Here is a 22,598-nt window from a genome sequence, read left to right as displayed (position 1 = left end):
CGACTGTCTCCCTTAGAAGACAAATGTCTGGGGGCACCTGGGTGATTCAGTGGGTTAAGCCGCTGCCTTCAGCTCAGGTCATGATCTCAGGGTCCTGGGATCGAGTCCCGCATCGGGCTCTCTGCTCAGCAGGGAGCCTGCTTCCCTTCCTCTCTCTCTGCCTGCCTCTCTGCCTGCTTGTGATCTCTCTCTGTCAAATAAATAAATAAATAAATAATCTTAAAAAAAAAAAAAAAGACATGTCTAATCACAAAGTCGTTTCAGTTTCAATTCCCACGTGCTGCGGCTGCAGCCTGGCCTGGAAGGGACTCTGACGCTCAGGAAAACATCGCCCTGCTGAGCTGCGATCCCTTGACCAACGTTCCACCCACGGGGTCAGCTCTGGTATGGAAACCAGTACCCGTGGAACGTGCAAGCCTCTAAAATCACGCGCCCACCATCACGGAGCCCGAGTTCAACGTATGAAGACTCTGTCCCCATAGCCAGGTTTAGTCAGGGACAAAGGTTCTGGGGACAGAATACAACAGGCCTGCATCATAGAAAACGAACCCTCCATTTATACCAGCCCTTATCACATCATTGAACATTTTAAATTACGAGCTCAAATTTATTTCATGGAATTCCTTGGAAAAACACTTTAAATAAAGCAGCAGATCAAGCTGAAGGAAAGAAGTGTCTTCTGCTGGCTCGGAGACAGTGGGCCTGAAGAAGAGACAATTCGATCAGGAGAAGAGGGGCATGTTTGTAGTGTTTGCAGAAATGTCAGCATGTGGTCTACAGCGGCCTTTGGGCTGCTGCTTGGAGCTCCCACCGTGCAGAGACCCCACCCCCAACTACGAGGGGAGACTCCATCGCTACATGTGGCGGCGACGCACGAGGTCCCACATCCCATGTCCAGCTGCCCAGACGACGGCAGAGCCCTCGGAGCACACGCGCTCTGCACGTGGTCAGAGCACCTCCTGCTCTGAGCGATGTCGGCTGTCGCACCAGCAAACGTCCAGGACCACCGCAGTAACAGAAGAAAACCACTCCATGTAAGCTGAAACACCTGAAACTCCACTGTCTTCCCAACCATTTGCCAAGGGATCCTGAAAGAGGTCAAGCTGAGCTCCCAGAAGACGCGGGATTCCAGCACTGCCGGCCGGTACGCTTTCCAGGGAAGTGGACCAGGACAGCTGGACGGAGCCCACGACCACCACCCACGCTGGCCACGAATCACCGAATCACAGAGATCACAGATGCAACGGAAACATCACGGGCCAGAAATGCAGGCCGGCTCTGCCAACACAGGATTCTGACCAAGTCCTTAACCACGCAGGCGCCGTGCACATCAGTAGACAGAGGGGCGGACAGGCAGCTCCTCCACATGCCAGGCGGCCCGTGCCCTCCTTGGACACGCCCGCCCATCTCAGCCCACGGGCCTCTGCTCGGCACGGCACCGCCACTTGGGACATTCGCCCCCTCCTACAGCAGCCATCCCCAGCAGGCCGGTGCTCTGTGACCTACAACCTGCTGTCCTCTATCGGCCATTTCCATGACATTTCACCACGCTTTACACACTCTTCAGTAAGGTCCCTGCTCCTTCAGTTTCTAGGGTCCAAAATGCGAAGGGACCGTGTCTGTCCTGCTCAGCGTCACACCCACAGACGGACAATTCTTACCTCAGAACACACTTACAGTCTTTTGCTGAAGAAACGAATTATGGCTTAAGAAAGCATTACAAATAAGTGTAGGATAAAAAGGTTTTCCTGTAGCTACAACTGGATCTAAAAATGAAATTTTTTTCAAAAAATGCCAGAGCTGGAAGATAAGAGGGCTAAGAAACGAATAAAATCTCTATAAGATAAAGAGAAGGAGACAGGCCTGTCATCGTAACCACTGATGAGTCCCTGTGAATCTGTGACTTACTATTCCGGAGATCCTATGCTTTTATTTGTCAAAGTCTAACTTCAAAACCTCAGAAAGATGCCTTCTGAACTCGTCCTGGGGGCTGGCGCCAGGCAGTTCTCGCCGCGGGGCACAGGGCCACGAGCGCGGCAGGTCCCCACGCAGGTGGCGAGAGGCAGCGTGGACCCCAAATGCCCTCGCGCGTCACCACACAGTGCCTCGTCCCCTCATCAGTGGGACTCGCTGGTGGACAGCTCTAGAGAAGTCTGTGTCCCGGACCGAGAGACGAGCGCACATCCCTGGCAGTGGAACGCGGCGACAGCAGTCGGGAGAGCCGCCGGGCCCGTCCCTAGTACTGTCGCCGGCTGCCCACCTCAGCAGCTCGGTGTGGTGTCCTGTGCGCGCAGCTGGGCTCTGCCTTGGGCTGGGGGGCCCCTGCAGATGGGTCGCCGGAGGCCAAGCACCCAGCCCTGTGCTCCTCCTTCACTGCTTCCGTCAGCGCTGGGCCGAATAAGACCCCAACCTGGACGGAACCGACACTGAGATATCACAGAGGAATCCGTTAACCCACGTCCTGGCGAGCGGGTGAAACACACAGGGACATCCTGCAGAACGCCAGCTGCTTCATTCACAGTCCTACCTACAGGCGAGAGCGAGACGACGTGAAACCGTTCCCCAAGACGACAGGGTCTGTGCCGGCCCCCTAAGCTGTAACGCACTCCGAGGGGCCCCCTGGGAGTTCTATGTTAATGCGAGAGTCAGGATCTTCAAATTACTTACTTTGTTGACCAGAACATACACGGAGTTGAAAATACTTGCACAAGCGGGAGACAGCCTGTGTGGCAAACGTGTGGTGACGCGGACCGAAGGGAGGTCATGAAATGATACCAGAAGCCCCCTAACCTCCCACCGCGGGGGCTCGGGGAGGCAGCAGTGCTGCGGCTCCTGGGGGAGGGTTCCCTGCACCACGGCTCTCGGGGCTCCCGCAGCCCGAGTGCCCCACACTGGGACCGGCCAAGGGCGCGTGCCCAGGAGAGCCGAAGGCCTGCTGACGCGTCTGGGAAACCCACGCCCGGTGCTCCGGGAAGACGGACACAAACCAGTTACTTTAAAAAAAACCTGCCGTCAAGGTAGGCAGAAGCGAGATGACTCTGCAAGAGTGGAGGGAAACGTGCCTGCGGACGAGGGGCAGCGCACTCGGCTGTGCCACCCGCGGCGTCCTCAGCCCGCCCTGCAGAAGCGGAAGCAAGAAGAAGCAGGGCCTGGGCCTGGGCGAGCTGCAGGACACGCGACTCTGACCGGCAGCGGAGCGTCTCCCGGAGGCCCGGCTGCAGGGTCAGAGGATGTGGGCATCGCTTTTCTGAGTCTCTGCGGAAAACTGCCTGAGACACCAGAGAAGAGGGCTTTGGTGCAAACAGAGGAGCCTGAGCCCTAGTCGTGCCATTTACCCGAGGTTCAACTTCTTTCTCATATGACCTCTGAACTGCTGAAAGCCACAGGGCTCGGCGGAAGCGATAACCCCTTCGTGGCACGGACAAGCCCGTGTGAGTGCGCACGCCAGCGGAGAAGAGAACCTCTTCCAAAGTCACTAAAAATCCTACCTAGACGCTCTCGACAGGTGACCGCACGCTCGACGTTGCCCTGCAGCCCTTTCAGCACGAGGGACGGAGGCGCTGACGTGTGCCTCGCCCGCTCTCACGAGCTCAGTAACGAGGATGGAGGACAGGAAGTCTCAAGCCCCAGGTCTGGGCGAAGCTCAGGTCACCAACTGATGAAAAGATTTCCCCTAGGATAAGGCTTTACGGCAATTTTTTTTTTTTAATAAGTTAAATTCATCTCCTTACTGTTTTGAAAATACTAATAAGCAAATCAAGAACTACACGATCAGTAACAGGAAAGTGCGGGAGAAGGAGCCGCACCGTCCAGAAGCCACAGTGTGAGCTGTCGGCAAGAAGCCTGTGCTCCGGGCCCTCGGCACGGGACAGGCGTGGTGCCCACACGCCGAGAACACACAACAAACATCAGTTTGCTCAAAATAGCTTCCTTAAAAAAAAAAAAAAAAAAAAATCTATTAAAATTCAGATATATACAATGAAAGCAGGAAGGTGACCGAACTACACAAAACTGAAAGTTAATGTCTGCCGCCTGACGGCATCCAAAATCCCCCGTGCCACTCCAAACCAAACTCCACCCAAGAACAGATTCGCGTTTGTCATATACAGTAAAAGAAATAAAAACACTCCCTAAAAAAGAAAGCTTTTGGTTTCTTTCTGAGTAACTTCACTTTCTATTGCACTCACACGTTTTGCAAAAATCTCCCTGAAACAGGAGTCTGTTGGCCTGGCCTGCGCCCCGGCCAGGTCGGTCTGGCGTTCCGCCCACCACCACTTCCCACGATGTAAGGTAAAATGCTCCCACGCCCGCCATCACGCCCTCTTCGCCAGGGACAGTGTTCTGCCTCTTAGCACAATGTTGTCTTTATCTTCAATGACATAAAGACTGCTAGAAGGCTTAAAGAAATTAGTATTAATATTTGTTATTAGCCTTAATAAGGCTAATATTAATTAGCCTTAATATTTGTACAACACTAGAATAGTGCCTGGCACGTAGAAGGTCACACAGATTGCTGCTAACGTCACCAAACAGCTAAGGGTCACACGGCCGAAGCACACGGACAAAATTCGCTGCTGGCGGAGCGAGACGAGAACGTGCGGAGGGAGTTCATGGCACCAAGCACAACGCGATCGCGACCGCGGCCGCCCTGGCACCAGGACACCTTCGCTTGGTGGCTGACACACAGGCCTGGTTTGCCGAGTTCAAGCTCTCCCGGACGGTATTTCCTACCTGTTTCCACACCTGTCAGTACCGCAGCACACCTGGCACTGTCCACACAGTCTTGCAGAATTCCGAGGAGGGTAAGCACCTAGAATGTGCCCGCACACGTCATCCCAGTCCCAAGAAGCTGCGCTGTCTGCTGTCCGTGGACCGAACCAGTGTGATGGGACAACAGACTCGAGCCAGAAGGACGTGAGGAGCTCTCGCTGTTCCTTTCTGGTGTCAGGTTTGAGCTGTGACACTCTGTCACTAAACCTCAATGTCTTTCCCACATTTATTACAAAAACTACAGAGCCCTGGCTTTATGGCAAACTCCATTTTGCAAACAAGAAATCTACACATATACGTACATACACTTACGTGCACACACACACACACACACACACACACACATGAACAAGGTATGCTCAAATCGCAGGGGAGAGAAGGTTTAAAATGTGAAGGAACTAACCAGAGATGGTCAGGGTGATCTCTTGGGGAGACCCCGAGGACGACGCAGCAGTGGGCCCAGCAGCCTGCGCCAAGACCTGGCTCAGACTGGAGTTGTTAATGGTCAGGGTGATCTCATGGGGGCCGCTGGAGCCGGACGCCAGGCCTTGCGATGTCATCACCTGAGCGAGGTCTTGAGTCCCTGGTCATCATTACAAAACAAAACAAGGCCGGATTTTAAAATACAGTAATCTTCTCCTTCTTTATATTAAAAATAATTAGTGAAACTGTTATTTCAAAAGAAGATTCAAAAAGAAAACATCGGTCATCTCTAATTCCCTCGTGCAGACAGAGGTAAGAGAAGCTTACGGGGAAACGGGAAGCCAGCAGGACCACGGGAGCAGGTGCAGGCAGCGATCTAAGCACACAGGGGCGCACACACTGCCTGTCGCCGGGGAAGCTTACGTAAGCTTGGGACGTCAGATGTGTGCCGAGCCTTCCAGAGACGGGAGGGGCAGCGGTGTCCTAACTGCCCATGGCGCTCACTTACCACCGCTGCTGGTGGTCATCACGGGGTCCTGCTCCGACAGCGGGCCGATGGTCAGACTGGCCGATGTCACGGTGGGCTGCAAGGTCAGGCCGGGGATGGGCTGGATGACGACGCTAGCGGGGACCGTGCTATCCTGGGTCTGAAGAGAGCCGTTCTGGGAGGCCAGGCTGGGCTCCCCAGGCAGCTGCTGGGTGAGCAAGCTGCCCTGCTGTAGCGTTTGCTGCAAAATACTCGGGTCGATCTGCAAAGCAACCGAGATCCTCATCACAGCACGTTCACGCTCACGTGGGGCTCTGACCCCTCGAAGCCCCAGGCACCGCGGCCTGCACCCTACCTGGAGTGTGATGTTATTTATGCTGGAAGCATCGATGCCCGAGATCTGCACATTGGGGCCGACCAGGTTGGCGGCCAGCTGTAACTGCACGCCCTCCAGGGTGGTCAGGCTCCCGTCCGTCAGGGACACCGTCCAGTCGCCGCCGGCTGCAGGGACATGACGAGGATGAGTTCCTGACGGGACAGCAGCTCACCTGCATTTGGGGCTTTTTATACACCTGCGTGCTACCTACCAGTTACCATGGCCCGGTCCACAAGCACTGCTGCTCCCTCCACATAACACACACACACCTCAGCTAATTCAACACAGAACCAACCCTCTGAACTGACCATAGTGTTACCCACCTTAAACACCCAGAAACAAGGCTCAAAGACATTACACTGATTCATTAGCCCAAGATTTATAACAGCAACTAATGATCCTGTTTTTCCAGGCTTTAGTCACTCCCCAGGTCACTACAGGGAAAGAAAGCCTCAAGGCATGTCCAATAGCTAGAAACGGTCACTCCATGTGGATCCACGCAACCCCTAAATGGCTACAATGTCACACGTTTCGAGCACCAGGTGACCCAAGATCAGTAAGAGAAGTGTCCCGTGTCACGTGCGCTGCTCTAGAGGGGGTGTCCGTGGCATCTCACTGTGACGTCTCAGAGGACGATGACAGAAACCCACATTTAAAGCCAGTAAGAAACAGCTAGAACAACCGCCCCGGCACCCCCAAGCCGATGTCGTGAAAGGAAGAGACGGAAATGGAAGGTGACTCGCCGAACAATGACACCGGCTGTCCCAGCGGCCCGTTCCAGGAGCTTTCGAGGACTAGACATGCTGCCCTGCCCCCGGCAGGGGCCCCTCCCCCGGGACCCCGCCCGCCGCGGGCTCACCGGACACCGAGGCGGGGAGAACGGCCTGGCCCAGCAGCCCCTGCTGCAGGACGCTCTGCTCGAACGGCCCCGCGAGAGCCGAGTTGTTCATGATGAACACGTTCGGGTCGGCGGGCGCAGGGCTGAGCAGGTTCACGGGCTGCGGGCCTTCGGATGAGCTCCGGGCCGCCGGCTTGCGGGCTTTCTTCGGGTCGGGCTTGTAATGGAACTGCATGTGCGTCTTCCTGCGGCCCGACGTGCGGAAGCGCAGCTCGCAGTGCGGACACTTGAACGGCTTGGCCCCCGTGTGCAGACGCATGTGCACCTTCAGGCTCCCCTTCGTCGAGAAGGCGTTGCTGCACACGTGGCAGCTGAAGAGCTTCTGACCTGCGGGAAGGCCGGCCAGGGGTCAGGGCGCTGGCGACACCGCACCCACGGGCACCCGGAGTGCTGACCCCCAGGGCCTGTGGACTTGAGGGCGAGTCCCGTGCTCCCACAGGACACCCTGCAAGGGACAGAGAGCTCGGCAGAGACGCCGAAGTGAGCCCGCAGCCCACACCGCGAGCCCCGTACTGTCACGGTGCCTGGACACCCGCAGCACGGGAGGCACCGCCGCCAACCTGGAGCCTCGGCAGCAGCCAGCCCCACCACACCATCACCCGCCCCTCGGTACACGACGGGCACGGCCATGTCTCAGCACCCCTCACACCCACACGGGGGGACAGTGGCCTGGAGCCTCGGGCTGGCTCACACGCTCAGCCCCGGAGACACCCAGGCTCTTCCTGTGCCCGGGGCATGACAAAGGCCATGGACGTGGACCTGAGTGCCCGGTCCCCCACCTCCTCTGCCCCGGAGAGGCTCTGAGAGGACAAAGGCATCCTGGTTCTGTGCTTCCCTTAGGGCTCCCGGAAACCAATACCAATTTTCACTGACCAGGGTGGGCACACCGGGACTCACCCCCGAGGGGCGCCTGCTGTCCTAACCCTGCTCACAGGCCCCAAAGGTCACCCAAGGAGCCCAGCGTGGAGGGGAGGCGTTCCTCACAGAGACTTTTCTTCCTGTGGCTTATAAGTGGGAGCCAGCCCCGAGTCCCGCGTGTGCGAGTCATCCCGAACGCTGCTGGCACAGGCCGTGAGAGCGACTGTCCCCCCACCAGACCTGGGATGCCGAGAGGACCCCTACTGGTCCTCGGCAACTCAGCATCACTCGAGAGACAGACACACAGCGCCCAACTAAGTGACAGAAACACTGTCTGCAGAAGGGACACGCCATGTTCACGAATCTACTGAATTCCAAATAGTGACCTACCAGAAAAGAATCACCAGGCTTTACGTAAATGTGCGGAGTTTCTTATGTACATTTTTGGTCAATTCTATGGGTGACCAAAAATTAAGAATGTAAATTAGTTTGAGAGCCAGAATCCTCTACCATGTCCCGAGAGTTCACCATGTGCCGCTTCCTAGGCGATAACTTGAGGCTCAGAGGAGCGGCTCAGGAGGGGACACAGAGCTCCAACCCCCAAGGTGCGGAGCCTGCCCCCCAACCACAGGGACACAGGGATGCCCTGTGCACAAGAAGCTTTCATTAGGACAATTATTCACCTTTAGTTCCTCAAATGAGATGAAGGGAAAAATACGGCCATTGAAAACTGGACATTAATGTTTTTCCTTTATGACATTTCTGCCCAAACAAAAAAAAACTACCTGTGAACTATAATGCGATTTGCATTTGCTGAATCCCCAGACCTTGGAAAACCTCCACAACCCAAATCTCTTTGGCCTAAATGAAACTAAGAAGCAATTTTCTTAACAAGGGGTTTGAGTCTGACTAAAGAACAAGACAGTGTCCAAGCTGGCATCTGAGACCAAACTCATTCTCCCCTGTGTCACCCAGGTCATACTCCCCAGGTCAGGAATCGAAAGTCCTCGTACTCTATTTCTTCGTTGTTCAGGATTTTTAAGTTTTCTAGGATCCCAAAGTACTTCTGTGGGCAAGATACCTAGGAGCAAATCGAAAATGCTACCATAAGGCCCCACGTGTGACCCAGGCGCTGTCCTTACCTGTGTGGGTCTTCACATGGCAGTCCAGAGTCGACTTCACAGTGAAGCTCTTCCCGCATTCGTCACACTTGTACGGCTTCTCTCCGGTGTGGATCCGGACGTGCCTAGCATTAGAAGGCATTGACATGAAGCCTTTTCATTCTAATTTTACATCCAGTTACAAACAACCTCATAACTACCCCCATAATGAAAACGATGTGTTAGTACAGGCTGAATAAATCTGGCCAAATAAAACCTTTAATCTTCACTCTACACAAAAACACCACAAACGAATCCAGAAGAAAACAAACAAACAAAAATCTGCAAGACCGATGAAAACCGGGCTTTTTTAGAAACCAAACAGTGCTCTGAGTTGGTAAGAAGGCGAGAGAGTGGAAGAGAAGTGGAAGCGCGTGCAGCGCAGCACCCAGAAGAAACGCGCGGCCGAAAACCCCACAGAAGGGTTTGACCCACACTCAGCCTTTAAAAGATGAAAATGGTATCGTTTCCCCCATCCTCGCACCGAGCCCGGTCGGGGAGCGTTCAGAGACCGGGCTGCATCAGAGGCACGACCCGTCCGGACGCCTGCTGGCAGCACCTGTCAGCACCGGCCCCCACGCACGCACGTGCACAGGGACGCACGCTCGGCATGGTGCTGGTGCGGCGCTGGCACGGGGCTCTGTGGTGCCCACGCGGTGCTCGTGCAGTGCTCATATCGTACCCTGTGGTGCCGCGCGGTACTTATACAGGACACTGCAGTACTCATACGCTGCCCGTGCGGTGCTTGGCAGTGCTTGTATAGTACCCTCTGGCGCTCATGCGGTGCTCATACAGTACTACACAGTACTCGGCAGTACTCATAGAGTGCTCTGTGGTACTCAGGCGGTGCTCATATGGAGCCCTGCGGTGCTCACACGGGGTTCATGCAGTGCTTGTATAGGACTCTGCAGCTCCCGTATAGTGCTCTGTGCTGCTCGTGCAGTGCTCATAGAGTACCCTGCGGTGCTCACGGAGTGTTGACGCAGTACTTGGACGAGTGCTCGTATGGTGCTCGTACAGGACTCTGTGGTGCTCAGGTGGTGCTCAGAGAGTAGCCTGTCGTGCTGGTATAGTACACTACAGTGAACAGGCAGTGTTTGTGCAATGCCCACGTAGTACTCTGCGGTACGCACAGAGTACTTGTGCGGTGCTCCATGATACTCGTGTGCTGCTCGCACAGGACTCTGCGGTGCTCATGCGGTACTCGAGCGGTACTACTGTAGTCTTGCACAGCAGTCGCGTGGTGCTTGTATAGTGCTCACCCAGTACTCACGCAGTGCTCATGCAGTGCTCGCACAGTACTTGTGCAATGCTCACGTAGTGATCGAATGTGGAGGAGCTAAATGCTCATACTAGGGTGTTATGGGATAAATTTTGGAATTCCCCAAAACACGACACTACATCACCATTAACAGGAAAGTAATGGGAGTGCAGGTACTGACCAAGACGTCTAAGACCCAATGATAAGTAAAAATTAGTAAAATAAAATCACAGAACTTAATGTTGACGTAACATGCGGACATTTCCCAAACCACGCCTAGGAAACGGCTGCCGGGCTGTGTGTGAGGAGCAGGAAGGGCTGTCTCTCACCTGACGGCCTCCCGTGCCCTGCTTCTGCTCTGTTCTGCTCTGCTCTGCTCTCCACCCGGCAGCTAACGGGCCAGGCTGAGCCCCCCACAACTTTCAGAGGCAGGACAGAACGAGAGGCTCAGTCAGCCGTGAGGCCGTCCTGCACTCCGTGTCGTGACGCAGACACATCCGCATGTGTGACGACGGAGCGGTTTCTCACCTTGACCCTATGTCCCAGCGGGCTACCCTGGGCTCTGCCCACAGGCCCCTCTCCTGGCAGGGGTCCAACATGGTGCGTGGGTCCCCACAGCTTTGTCCCCACCGTCTCCACACAGGCGGCCCTGGGCCTCGGGACAGTCTCATCTGGGATTCCCACCAGCCCCTCATGGAAGCCGGCTCCCACCCGCTGCTCTGTGCGCTCCCTCTGGCGTCCCTCCCACCAGGCCGCACTCCACCTCCTTCCCAAAGGCACCCGGCGCGCTCCTCGCTGCACGCTCTGCTGTCTAACTCCCCAGGCTCGACGGCACTCCTCACGTCTGGGGGAGCCCGGAAGGGACGCTGCCAGCTCCCTGTGGGCTCACGCTAATCCCCCCTCACCTGCCTCTCCGTCGCCCTCACTGGAGCACCTCCCACCCCACGTGGGAAGCAGAGGGCAGGCTAGCTGTCACCTCCTATGCTCACTGGACAAGCGCGGCCAACCCAGGAGCCACTCTGCCACCAGCCCCTGTCCCCTGCGCCGCCCCCGCGTGGAGGGTCCTGAGAGCAGCCTGCTCCATCACCCACCCACCCAGCGGGGCGCTGGACTGCCCTACACCTCCACCCATCGGCTCCCTCCTAGAGCAAACCCCCAGAGCCCGTGTGGTGCTGCAGGACGACGCACGGCGTCGCATCTCTTCACCCCAGGCTGTGCCTCCCCACAGCTCAGCGTCCTGGGCTCCGGCTCCTCACCGGCCTGCTGGACTTGACCTCACGCTAGTTGCTGCTCTCGGGCTGACTGGCCCTAATCTCAGGCTACCTCATGACACCGTCACTGTCCACCCGGAGTGTGCCTGTGCCCTCGCTCCCCACGTGGACCAGCACTCGGGGGCAGCGGTCCCTGATGGGGTATGCAAGCCTACGCAGCTTAGCACCACGCTGTCCTCAATAAAGAATTCATTTTCTTTCTCTTTCCCTACAGTAGCCCACTCCATCCACAAGATCTGAGACCCCCAGGGGCTGCCTGAGTGCGGACGTACCAACCCCACGTGCGCTCTGTCCTGCACACGCGGGTACTTAAAGGCTGGACTTCTAAAGTAAGCACAGTAACAGTTTGATTGCGATGCTGCTGATTGAGTAGAACGAGCGGAACAGCACAGCGTGAAAGATGTCCCGCGAATGCGCGCTCTCCCTGTCGGCGTACGCAGCAGGCTGCCCCTCACCTTCCCGCACCGACGTGGGTTAGGCTACCACGACCCTGTGACAAAGATCAGGAGGAGGACGGCCCCCTCAGGACTGTGGTGACCTCGGGGAAGTAACCAAACCCGCGGAGAAAGGGGCACTGCTGACACCAGGGCCGTTGCGACGCGCCCATGAGCCACGCACAGTGCACCGCGTTCTCCCCCACGTGCCCGAGGAGCCTGAACAGAAGCTCCCGGATCAACTCCGGCCTCCAGGAGGCACCCGCTTCAGACATGGACCTCCCCAGCCTCGCAGAGGTGACGGAGGCGCCCACGGACGCTGTCTGCGGACGGCGAGAATTGCGCGGCCGCCTCACCTCACCAGGTCGCTGGGCTTCTTGAAGCTCTTGGGGCAGTAGGAGCAGCAGTTGGCGAACTTGGGCTCGGCCTCCAGCTCGGCCTGCCGGTCCTTCATCTCGCTGATGCGGTCCTTCTCGGCTGCCGACTGCACCAGGACCTGCTCCGAGACGGTGGCGCTTTCCTGCGGCCGGATCTTTGCCAACTGCGCCGTCTCCTCCTCCGTGAACGTGATGACCTCGGGACGAGCCTTGCGAGAGGCACTTCTGTCAGAGTTCTCCTCTTCCTCCTCCAGACACACATCTACACCAAATACAGGACAAGGATCTGATCCTAATGAAAAATGAAGTTTTCACAAAACAAGTAAAATGCAACCAAACAGGTCTGTAGGGTTTAAAGTGGGTTACTCAGTGACACTCTACTCGGGATGGAAGAGTCTCCTTCCCACCACTAGTCCACGGGGACACCAAGCTGGGTCCCCAGAAGGGAGCGGTACACCTTGGTCACCTTGTCACGACAGTGCCAGGTGGAGGAGCGGCCCAGCAGAGAGCCCCGAGATCACCGGTCCCCAGCAAATAAACACAGACACTCGCTGACCACTATGGGCAAAAACTGAATGATCACATAAAGGAAACCAACAGCCTGAGACAGAAGATGGAAGCAGAAAATTCACAAAAAAACCTAATTAATGAGTTATCAAGAAAACCCTTAAAATACAGACATTTAGGTATCCTCTCAGTGGGACGTAAGGATGCATTTACACCGATTAGGAACAAGGAGAAGGTGCTATTAAATCCAACAGAAGGAAAAGAAGCCGGCGGGGCGCGGGAGGGCAGAGCGGCACAGACGGCGAGAAAACCTCAACAGATGCACTGAGCAGCCAACGGACGGTGGCCGGCCCCACACTAGGGACGAGAGCTGCCGGGATGTCTCTGTTCGGATCAAGGGAGAAGGCGAGGAGGTCAGGGAGAGGAGAGAGAGGGGTCGGCGGGGAGGGCGAGTGGACGCGGAGGACAGAATAACATCTGCGAAGACTGCGGGCCCTGGGGCACGTGGCCCCTCTGACACAGATAACGAAATGTGGGGAGAAAGTCCGAGAACCCAGTCCATGCAGTGGGGCCGTGGGAGGGCACAGGGCAGGAAAACGGAGGACAATGCGCAGGGACAGAACCCACGGCGTCGGGCCACATGGGCTCACCACCCTCACACACGAGACAGAGGTCAAGCCTACGACGCCAGGGCGGCGGCGGCTCTTCCTCGGTGACCCCAGAGGGGAAAACACCGCAACAGACTATGGGGGCTCCCACCTGCGCAGCCCAGGGCAAGGCCGCGAGAGCCCCCAGCCGACCCGCGGGCAGAGCTGCGACGTGAGGGGCCCTCGGCCGACGGGAAGGACACGGCCCTGGTGCCGGAGTCTGCGGCATCTCGTGAAGGCGCGCGGCACCACGGGGCTCCGGGACAGCCGCTGCGTCTCACGTTCTGAGCGCTGCGAGGGCAGCTACCGTCTCTTCCCGGCACTTCACGCCCCACGGGACAAAAGGGGAAATAAAGGGTTCACGAGGAAGGATGAGGCTGAGGAGGCGGCGCTCCGTCCTGACACAGCCCGAGAGGCCAGACACACCTACGGGGAGGGCACGAGAGCCGCCGCTCTGCAGGCAAGCCCGAGCTGTTCCCATCTGCAGGCAGGTCAGGCACGTTTTAAAGACATTTTCCCCACAATGTAAGAACGAGCTACAGGGCTATCACATCGCCAAGCACCCCAGGAGACAGCCGTGACCTTGAGGCCGGGGCGAGCACCGAGCACACGGGGGTGAACAGCCCAGGCCAGAAGCCAGCAAGCCGCCAGCCTTCTGACAGCTGCGAGGGCACCAGCCCGACGCTCATACGCTTGCCTCCCACTCAGTCCATGCACATCACGCACCAACTGCGTGCACACAGTCAGGCCTCACGCTGGGGACAGAACCCCGGCGAGACAGGCCCCCAGTGGGGCCAGGACTCAAATGTCGCACGGTCCACACAGACAACGGCACGTTCCTAATCCTGGCATCTCACCCGTGGGATGTGCTCGAGGAAGGTCGCCTCTGTCGAAGGGAGGACTGCCCTTCCCAGCGGGAGGGGGCGCTCCCCGCGCGTCTGACCCAGCCGGCCGAGATACTGCCACGCACCCCCCGGCCGGTGCAGGGGCGCAGCCTTCCCTAATGGCTGGCCTCGCCGGCTCTGGGACAGGCCAGACAGAAGGCCCATGTCCACCCAGTGGGAAGGACGTAACGGAGCACGATGGGCTCCCCCGGGGCCCCTGGAGCCCACGCCCACGCCCACGCCAGCGGAGGGAAAGCGGAGGGACCGCCACCAGCACGGGCAGCCGGGAAGCCCGCGTCCCTGCCTGTCAACAAATTACTGTGTCGACCTCCAGGTGCATCTGCACGGCTGTGGCCGGCCGGGGGTGGCGACCGGTGAGACGGGTCCCTGCTCCGTCCCCGCTGGACCCTTCCCCAAGAGCACGGCCTGCGGTCACGGTCGGGAAAGCAGCTAGTTTTCCCCACGACTTGCCACAACGTGTCGGAGTATCAAACCATACCTGCTCCGTCCGCCTCCCCTGCGGCCGCCACCGCGGACGGCACAGCCTGGTGCCTCTTCATGTGCTTCTTCCAGTGCGCCGCGGTGCGGAAGGCCTGCTCGCAGAACGGGCACTTGTAGGGCTTCATGCTCATGTGCGTAGCCATGTGCCGGGTGAGGCTGCCGTTGGTGGTGAACGACGCGTTGCACACGCTGCAGCTGAACGCCTTGACGCCTGTGACGACGGAAACACGGTCAGTAACCGCATCTCGTTGCCAGAGCATCGTAGGTCGGAAGCAAGCGAGGACACGTCCGAGGAGCCACAAAACCAAAGACCACGTGTCAGCCCGGGGCTTATTCTGGGAAGTGGACGCAGCGTGTCTTATGACTAACGTGCTCGTGGCATTAAAGCCGCTGCTCTAAACAGACCCCAAGTTCTCTCTGCCCCTCTCTGCCCGTCTCTGACAGTCCAGCAGGTGACAAGTCGTGCATTACGCCCTAGAAAGTTTTCTCAAATCCACTCACCATTCCCACGGCTGCTGACATGGGAACTGCCCCCCAACACCGGTGTGCAGCTGCACTTCCCAATCCAGCCCTCCGGGAAGGCCGTCTCTGCTCTGGACTGAAGACACAGAGGACACCCTGACTGTCTAAGCACCTCGCTGACCGGCCACGGCTCCCTGTCCAAGTCGCACAGGCTCCTCTCTGCTATGGGGAGCAGGCACTTCCTAGCAGGGCCTTCCAACTGGCCCTCGCTGGACCTGCCTCCTAGGGCCTGTGACCACCAGCTGTGACCAACCCTACAGAGCCTGTCCTTGTTCTGTGGTATGTTTTGATTTTCAAATACAGCCTTACACAGACACAGGTCTTACATACATTAATACAGGGAATAAACACTCTGAATTTATTAAACAGATAAATGTAACATATTAAAACATTATTTAACTGCAAATCATATTTCTGATAAAGAATATGTTAAAAACTCTTTAAAAACTCAACGATAAGATTTCAAACAATCTTATTTAGAAATGACACAGGATTAGAGGAGCTGCTCTCCACACGCACATGAAGGAGGCCCGTGTCCTCACATGAAGGAGGCCCGTGTCCTCGGCCACTAGAGAAAGGCCCGTGAACCCCAGGAGCGGAAACCGGCCCTCTCTCCCAGGGACGGTCGCGGTAGACGGGACCAACAAAGCCACGAGCTGACCAGAGTGTACGCGGGCGCCCCGCCCTCTGCTGGTGGACACGTACAACATGGCAGCCACTTAGGAAAAGAGTCTGATCAACTCAAAGGTTTGAACAGCCACCCCGGGACCAAGCCATGCCAGTAGCAAAGAAAGAAATGGGAACACGTCCGGCAAGCCGCACACACGTGTTCACAGCAGGAGGACCCCCGTGCGCCCAGAGACGGGACCCACTCCAATGCCCCACAGCGGACGAGGAGTTAGGGAAGGGGTCCGGGGTCCATCCACACCACGGAACACCGCCCTGCTCCACCAAGGGGCGGCGTGCTGCCTCCAGTGCGAGGAGCCCTGGACACGCGCTCCGTCAAGGAAGCCGCATCCGCACGCTTGCACATGGACGGAATGTCACGGAAACATGTGCTTCCGGAGACGGCAGCAGCCCCCCCCCCCCCCCCCGGTGCCCAGGGCGGGACCTGGAGGGGACACGGGGAGTGAGCGCTCCCCGGTCCAGACCTGCTTCTGGCTGGGGCCGGCACGGGCTAGAATGAGGCGGGGGTGACAGCCGCAGCCCACCACCGCCACACAGCAAAGCGCAAACGCCCCGGCGCGAGGCAGACAGTGACCTGTGTGTGTCTTCTCGTGCGACTTGAGGACCCCGGAGGAGACAAAACCGCGCCCACAGAGCTTGCACTTGTAGGGCTTCTCCCCAGTGTGGGACCGCACGTGCTGCTTCAGGTGGCTCGACTTCTTGAAGCCTTTGCTGCAGTACTCACACCTAGAAACAGCACGGAGAGCACACGCGTCAGTCCGCAGCACGGGCACAGGCGGCACATCGGAGACGCGGCAGGAACGGTTCCGCCAGGATCACCGGACCACCGGGCGTGAGCGTCGCAGAGGCAAGGCGTGCTCTCCAGCATTTACGAAATGACATGACAGCAATAATGATTTGTTAAATCAAGTTCTGCTCAGGGCACCTGAAGCCTGAACCCTACTCTATTATTGCATTATCAGTAAATCCTACAGCAATACCAGGAGGCATTACTATCTGACTAATCAGAAACTAACAGGAAAAAGCTTTAGTGTGAAACCCACTGCCTCGGGGTCAGAATCACTCCTGAGTCCAGACACGTGGAAATGCCAATTCATCTGCTCTTTAGGTTTATCAAACCCTTGACAGAGCAGAGTTCCTAGCTAGTGTTGAAGAGCATGTAAATGTACAGTGTCCTCTTACCCTAAGTTAAAGAATATTTTAACATTACTCCAAGGATGAAATAATTATAAAGTACTTCAAATTTCTTATTCACATATTATTAAAAACTAAAAACAAGATTCAGAAATCTGTTCCATTTCCCAGTTTGAAGCTGTAGGAGGATGTTAGTCGCGTCCCAAACTGCCGTCTCTGGGGCCCGCTATCTGCACAGGGCAGCCCGCGCCCGCTAACGTCCACACGGAACCGGAAACTGACAAATGGGAAATACATTTCAAAATCTCACTCCGTGACACACGCTTGGTCTCGTGAGGGCACCCCCGGAACCAGAAGAGCAGTCGACAGCACTCACGGGCTGAGCTGAGAGAGAGAATGCCGCGGACGGAGCTGGGACCTGTTCTGGTCCACACGGCAGCAGCAGAAAATCCCCTGTCTGCAGAACAGAGCGCGTCAAACTCAACTGTGTGATGTTTGCTGACAAAGACCCTCTGAGGCTGTCTCTGAGCTCAAACCAACCAGCAGCGCCGGGACTCAGACGGCAGTCCCGTGGAGACAGCCACCCTCGGAGGACAGTCCGAAGCAAGACTGTCCCCACCTGGCCCCAGCCAGGCTCCCACTGCAGGACCAAGCTCTGCCCACGGAGATGGGGTCCTTCTCTGCCTCTGAAATGCTGCTTCCCCTCTCTCCTCATGGTCGCCCCCTGTCCGCTCTGCCGACCACACAGCTCTTGTCCCAAAGTGTCCAAGGACAACCCAGGTCACAGAATGCAACACGGAGGACATGCTCTCCCCTGGAGGCGCCGCGTCGGGAGGACGCATGGCCGTCAGCTGCTCCGTCGCAGGGCGGAGATGCCCAGGGAGACGAGGGGACACCACAGCCACCAAAGGCAGGGTCCACAACAGAGCCCATCGGTGCCCAGTGCCCAGGAAGCTCAGGGAGCTTCGCTATTCTCTACTTGTGTCACATGGTGAGGCAAATGGTAGAAGCAGAATGAAATTATAGGCTGTGGCTCCAGTTTCTTAATGTCTTGGGGAGAACCCCTGATCTCTTTGACAATCCTACGAAAGTGACACACCGTCTCCTCAAACAACGCACACGCAACCCTCCCTCAAGGCTGGTCCACCCCCACCTCACCTGCCACTAAGCGGCCCCGGTGCAACCTCAGAGCGCCCTCCCTTTCTGATGAACACGCACGCCCACGGCCGTAAGCGGAAGCCTGTCCACGGATAGCTCCGAGCGCACAGTTCCGGCTGGACTTTTCCCCGTAATCCCAGCCTGGCGGAGGAGCCAAGATGACACCGTCTCTGCAATACCAACCCTGACGATACAAAACCAAGTCTGGTCGGCCTTAGCGCCAGAGCCTGCTCCCCCAAGAATCTCCCCCTTTCTAGGGCAGCAAATCCTTCCTTCCAGCTGCTCAGGTCACCTCCTCTCACAGCGACACCTGTTAGAAAGGCCCAGACGGAGGGTCCTGCCCTCTGGCTACTCCCCAGGACAGCAGCGCCTGCCTCGGTCAGCTGCCACACAGCGCCAGGCACGTCTCCTGCTCTCTCTGGCCCCACGGCCCCCAGCAGGCCCCCGTCTGCTGTGCACCTCACTTACTCGTTTCGCTCACGTCTTCCCACTAGAACGCAGACTCCCGAGGACCGAGGGTTTCCCTCTGTTTCGCTCACTAACAGAGCCCTAGTGATTGGCATATCGCGGGTTCTTAACAATTACTAAATAAACGCATGAAGGAGGCAAGCCTGAAAGTCCACCGACACCCAGACAGGGTGTCACAAAGGAATCATGAGAAAACGTTAGATCCATCCCACTTGAAAATGCCAAAACTGCGTCCCAACTGAGCACTAGCAAGTACGTGCTCACTGGGCGGACGAACGTGGGAATAAAATGTGAGGGCGGTCTCAGACACCCCGGAGCCCATCTGTGCGTATCTCCCTCAGACTCCACGGATTCCCCCCAAATTAGAATCCCCTGCGCTGACACAGTTTTGTACTTGCAAGTTCATGACGATCTCAGGAAAATACACTTCCAAAGGCAGAAAAGCTGTGGTACCAGAACAGCAGTTCAACATGCTGGAGTCTCACACAAGGCCCAAGTCCTGCGCAGTCAGCCCGCCTCTTGGACACCAGATACTTAATGGCATGAGCGAAGTTAGCCAGTTTTAAAAGCATCAGTTAGGACCGCTTATTTGATGTAGGAGAGATCACCATTTTTTAGGGGTAACTGTAAAGTACTTTTTGTTAAATGGCTTTGAAAAAAATTACTAGATTTTCAAAACTATTTTAAGCAAATAATAAAATTATTAAACTATTACAAAGCCAGGACTATCGCAAGAAAGTAGCTCATCATCTTGTTTCTCACAGGACGCATACAGCGGAGTTCGGTTTTGTAAGACTAAGGGGATCTTATTCGCTGTGGCATGCACGCCCTGGAGCGCGCAGGGGCAGGAGCCGGACGCCGAGTGCAGCGCGCTCCACACGCCCCGGGACAGGCACACAGGGAGTGTCCGTGACTTATGAGAAGTGGCAGTGGGAAGCCACGACACAGCCACTCCACGTCCAGGCCGCAGCCTCCCAGCCTCGTCCCGTCCCTCACTGGGCGCAGAAATCTTAGCAAGGGAAGCTCTTTTGTCTCCGATCCTTTCCTCACAATGAAATGGGGGTAACGGGGGCCCCGTTCAGTTTCTGGGAGAGGCCGATCCCACAGGCCCGGAAGGGAGCGCATGCACCGGGCACAGCCAGGCTAGCGGCGCGCCGCGGCGTCAAGCTGTCCATGGGAACGGCTACCTGTAGGAGCGCCGGCTCTGGTCCTCCCCGTCCTCCAGGAATCGGGGACGCTGAGTCCGCAGCTCCAGCTCCTCCTGGGACGGCTCCTGGATCAGTCGCGTGGTCTAAAATTTAGCAGAAGTAGAAAGCAGACGACCTAAATGTCTACAGATAGAGGCAGAACAACAAACAGCTAAGAATAAGCCATTTACAAGTGCAGGTTCAAAGGAGAAACTCCAAGCAGCTCCCTGTAAGCATCTGACTAGACTGACAGGAAAAGTCACTCATAGCAATGTCATTAAGTACTTGTTTACTTTCCGTTAATTTGCTTGAATGCAAACTTTAGCCAAGCACGAACCGGAACTCTCCGTATTTTTTATAGATCTGAGTAAGTGACCCCTCAGCCGCTCTCCTCTTACTGAGAGTGAACACAGTCCTACTGCGTCGCTTGTCACACAACCACGGGGAGAAAAAGCATGTTGTCTCCGCTGGGAGCAAGGGCCCGCCAGTACCACACCTTCCCGACGCAGGTGGGCGAGCCGGCGACCACAGCAGGAGAGGACACGGATGTTCAGTGGGCAGGGGGAAGCTGACCTTCAGGGTGCGCACAACATGCCCAGGACTGAGTGGTGAAGAGCCCACACATGTGCGACGTCTGCTCCCCTGACATCCGTGAGCAAAGCAGAGGACCCCGCTCCACTCCGAGCACTGGGTGGGCAGCCGGCCTCAGGGGGCTCTGGGGCGCAGGGCAGCCACCCCGAAACGGCACGCTGCCCACTGCTGAGACTCCACCCGCCTTCAGCACCGGAACTGTGTGGTTTCTACGCTAAGAGAAGTGCTCTGGAAAGTTCACGGAGGGTCGGGCCTATCCCTTGGAGAAGCTCCAGCACTGGCCCTGCTCTTTCCCAACGGCGGCTCGTAAAGAAAGAAAACAACCGATGCACCCACCATTTCCCTACTCGTGAAAACTCTCCCAAAATGGGAAAATCAAAACCAAAATGAAAACTTAAATGTCTCCAACTACACTGAGTAGAAATTTTAAATGACGTGTTTAAATATTCATTTTTCGTATTCCAGCATCCCTCCTATTTCCGTTCTAAGGTGTAAGGCTCCACATTTCAGATTCCACCACTACAAACACTCAGGTCGTGTCACTAAAGCCACATGATACCCTCCACACGTGATTACACAGCCCTTTCCTGACTTTCCTGACTTTTAACCTGAAGGTAAAATCCCTCCTCATAGGACTGAAATCTCTAAGGAAAACGTAATGTCTGACGGGAAAAGACGTGTACGTGAGCATCTCAGCCTCCCAGCGGACGCCGTCATGTGGCCACGAGAAGTAAGCCCGCCCTCCGAGGTGTGCCAGGCCTGCGTAGGACAGAGCAGGCGAGAACAGAATGAGCCCACCGCTGCCACACACCCCTTCCGTGGACACTCACGACATTCATGGTGTCTGAGCTGGGGACCTGCAGTAGGTTCTGCTGGTGGAAGCTGGTGGAGAGAGCCTGTGATTCCAGCGTGCTGGAGTCCTGGAGCTGCTGGACGGGGGCAAGCGGGGGCTGCTGGCCGTACGTGTCCGTCATGGTAAAGCCTGGAACAAATCAGAAAAAACACAGCTCGGCAAGAAATACTATAGTCAAGCCAAAAAAACGCCAAAAAAGCTGCTTTTACAAATAAAGACTGCTACTTCTTGCGGGGGGTTAGCCCTCGCCAGCAGGCTCCAAGAACACCTGCTCACAGGCAGGAGCCCATGCCCAGCACTCACCCTGGCTGGCCACAGGCTCACAGACGAGCCATCCACATGGCAACCCCACCGTCCCGACCTCCACCCGGTCACCGGTTCTCGGCCACAAACTACGTGCAGAATCGTCATCAGTGGGGCTTTCCAGACACCCTGAGCAGACCCCACACAGCCCACGCGCACACGCACACACGCAGCCCATGCGGAAGGTTATGGGGCTGGAGACCAAACACTGCAGAGGGGCCTGCCGTAGAAGGCCCCCGACCTGGGGACGGCCCCGAGACGCCCGTGTGGGACCCACCACTGACCCTGCGACAGGCCGGCCGGCTCGAAGGACTGCTGCGGAGGGGCTGGCTCTTCGAACTGGTCCATGTGTGCCGGGAGGGCGGGCGGCGGAGCCACAAACCTGTCTGAGACAGAAACAGGGACGGAAGGGGGTTCGCACACGTCCAAGAACTTCTGGCCACCCACTCAGTCTGCCAGCATGGGGGCCCTCGCGCGTTTCTGAGACTTAGCCTCCTCACTCGGTGCAGAGTAGGGCAGACATAGATATGTAGTCCAATATATATGTGTGTGTATTTATAAATTATTAACTCTATTCTATAAGTTATATGTTCATAAACATATAAGCACTTACGCATTTACATCTACACTATGTATTTGCATGTTTGTATAAATATGTAACCTTATACATAGGTAAGTAGCATGTACAGTGCATCTACTGTATGCACACACAGTTCACACACGGGGTAGAGGGGAGGCATGAAGTTTGCACTTCCAGAACACCCCACTTCACGGTTTTGTCTCAAACTCAGACAAGCTCTCCAGGGAGATGCCCTGAGTCCGCGGACACCCAAGGACTACG

The 22,598-nt window shown here is 56.7% G+C and overlaps 1 protein-coding gene across 3 annotated transcripts in view; it reads right to left on the bottom strand.

Annotated features, from left to right (window-relative positions):
• The window catches only part of ZNF236 (zinc finger protein 236), a 102,510-nt gene that overhangs the window by 19,338 nt on the left and 60,574 nt on the right, over positions 1 to 22,598 (bottom strand). For all 3 annotated transcript variants that reach the window (XM_059409843.1, XM_059409845.1, XM_059409844.1), the window contains 11 exons: positions 22,042 to 22,143; positions 21,432 to 21,583; positions 20,011 to 20,114; positions 16,638 to 16,789; positions 14,853 to 15,065; positions 12,295 to 12,577; positions 8,955 to 9,058; positions 6,916 to 7,281; positions 6,036 to 6,181; positions 5,702 to 5,942; positions 5,174 to 5,353 (listed from right to left, as the gene is read on the bottom strand). In XM_059409843.1, the coding sequence (XP_059265826.1) occupies positions 5,174 to 5,353; positions 5,702 to 5,942; positions 6,036 to 6,181; positions 6,916 to 7,281; positions 8,955 to 9,058; positions 12,295 to 12,577; positions 14,853 to 15,065; positions 16,638 to 16,789; positions 20,011 to 20,114; positions 21,432 to 21,583; positions 22,042 to 22,143 (2,043 nt within the window). The remainder of the gene's footprint in view (positions 1 to 5,173; positions 5,354 to 5,701; positions 5,943 to 6,035; positions 6,182 to 6,915; positions 7,282 to 8,954; positions 9,059 to 12,294; positions 12,578 to 14,852; positions 15,066 to 16,637; positions 16,790 to 20,010; positions 20,115 to 21,431; positions 21,584 to 22,041; positions 22,144 to 22,598) is intronic.

This window comes from Mustela nigripes, chromosome 8, assembly GCF_022355385.1.
Source record: "Mustela nigripes isolate SB6536 chromosome 8, MUSNIG.SB6536, whole genome shotgun sequence".
Lineage (NCBI taxonomy): Eukaryota > Metazoa > Chordata > Mammalia > Carnivora > Mustelidae > Mustela > Mustela nigripes.
Note: the sequence above shows the minus strand (reverse complement) of the source record. Positions and strands in the feature narration are given on the sequence as shown.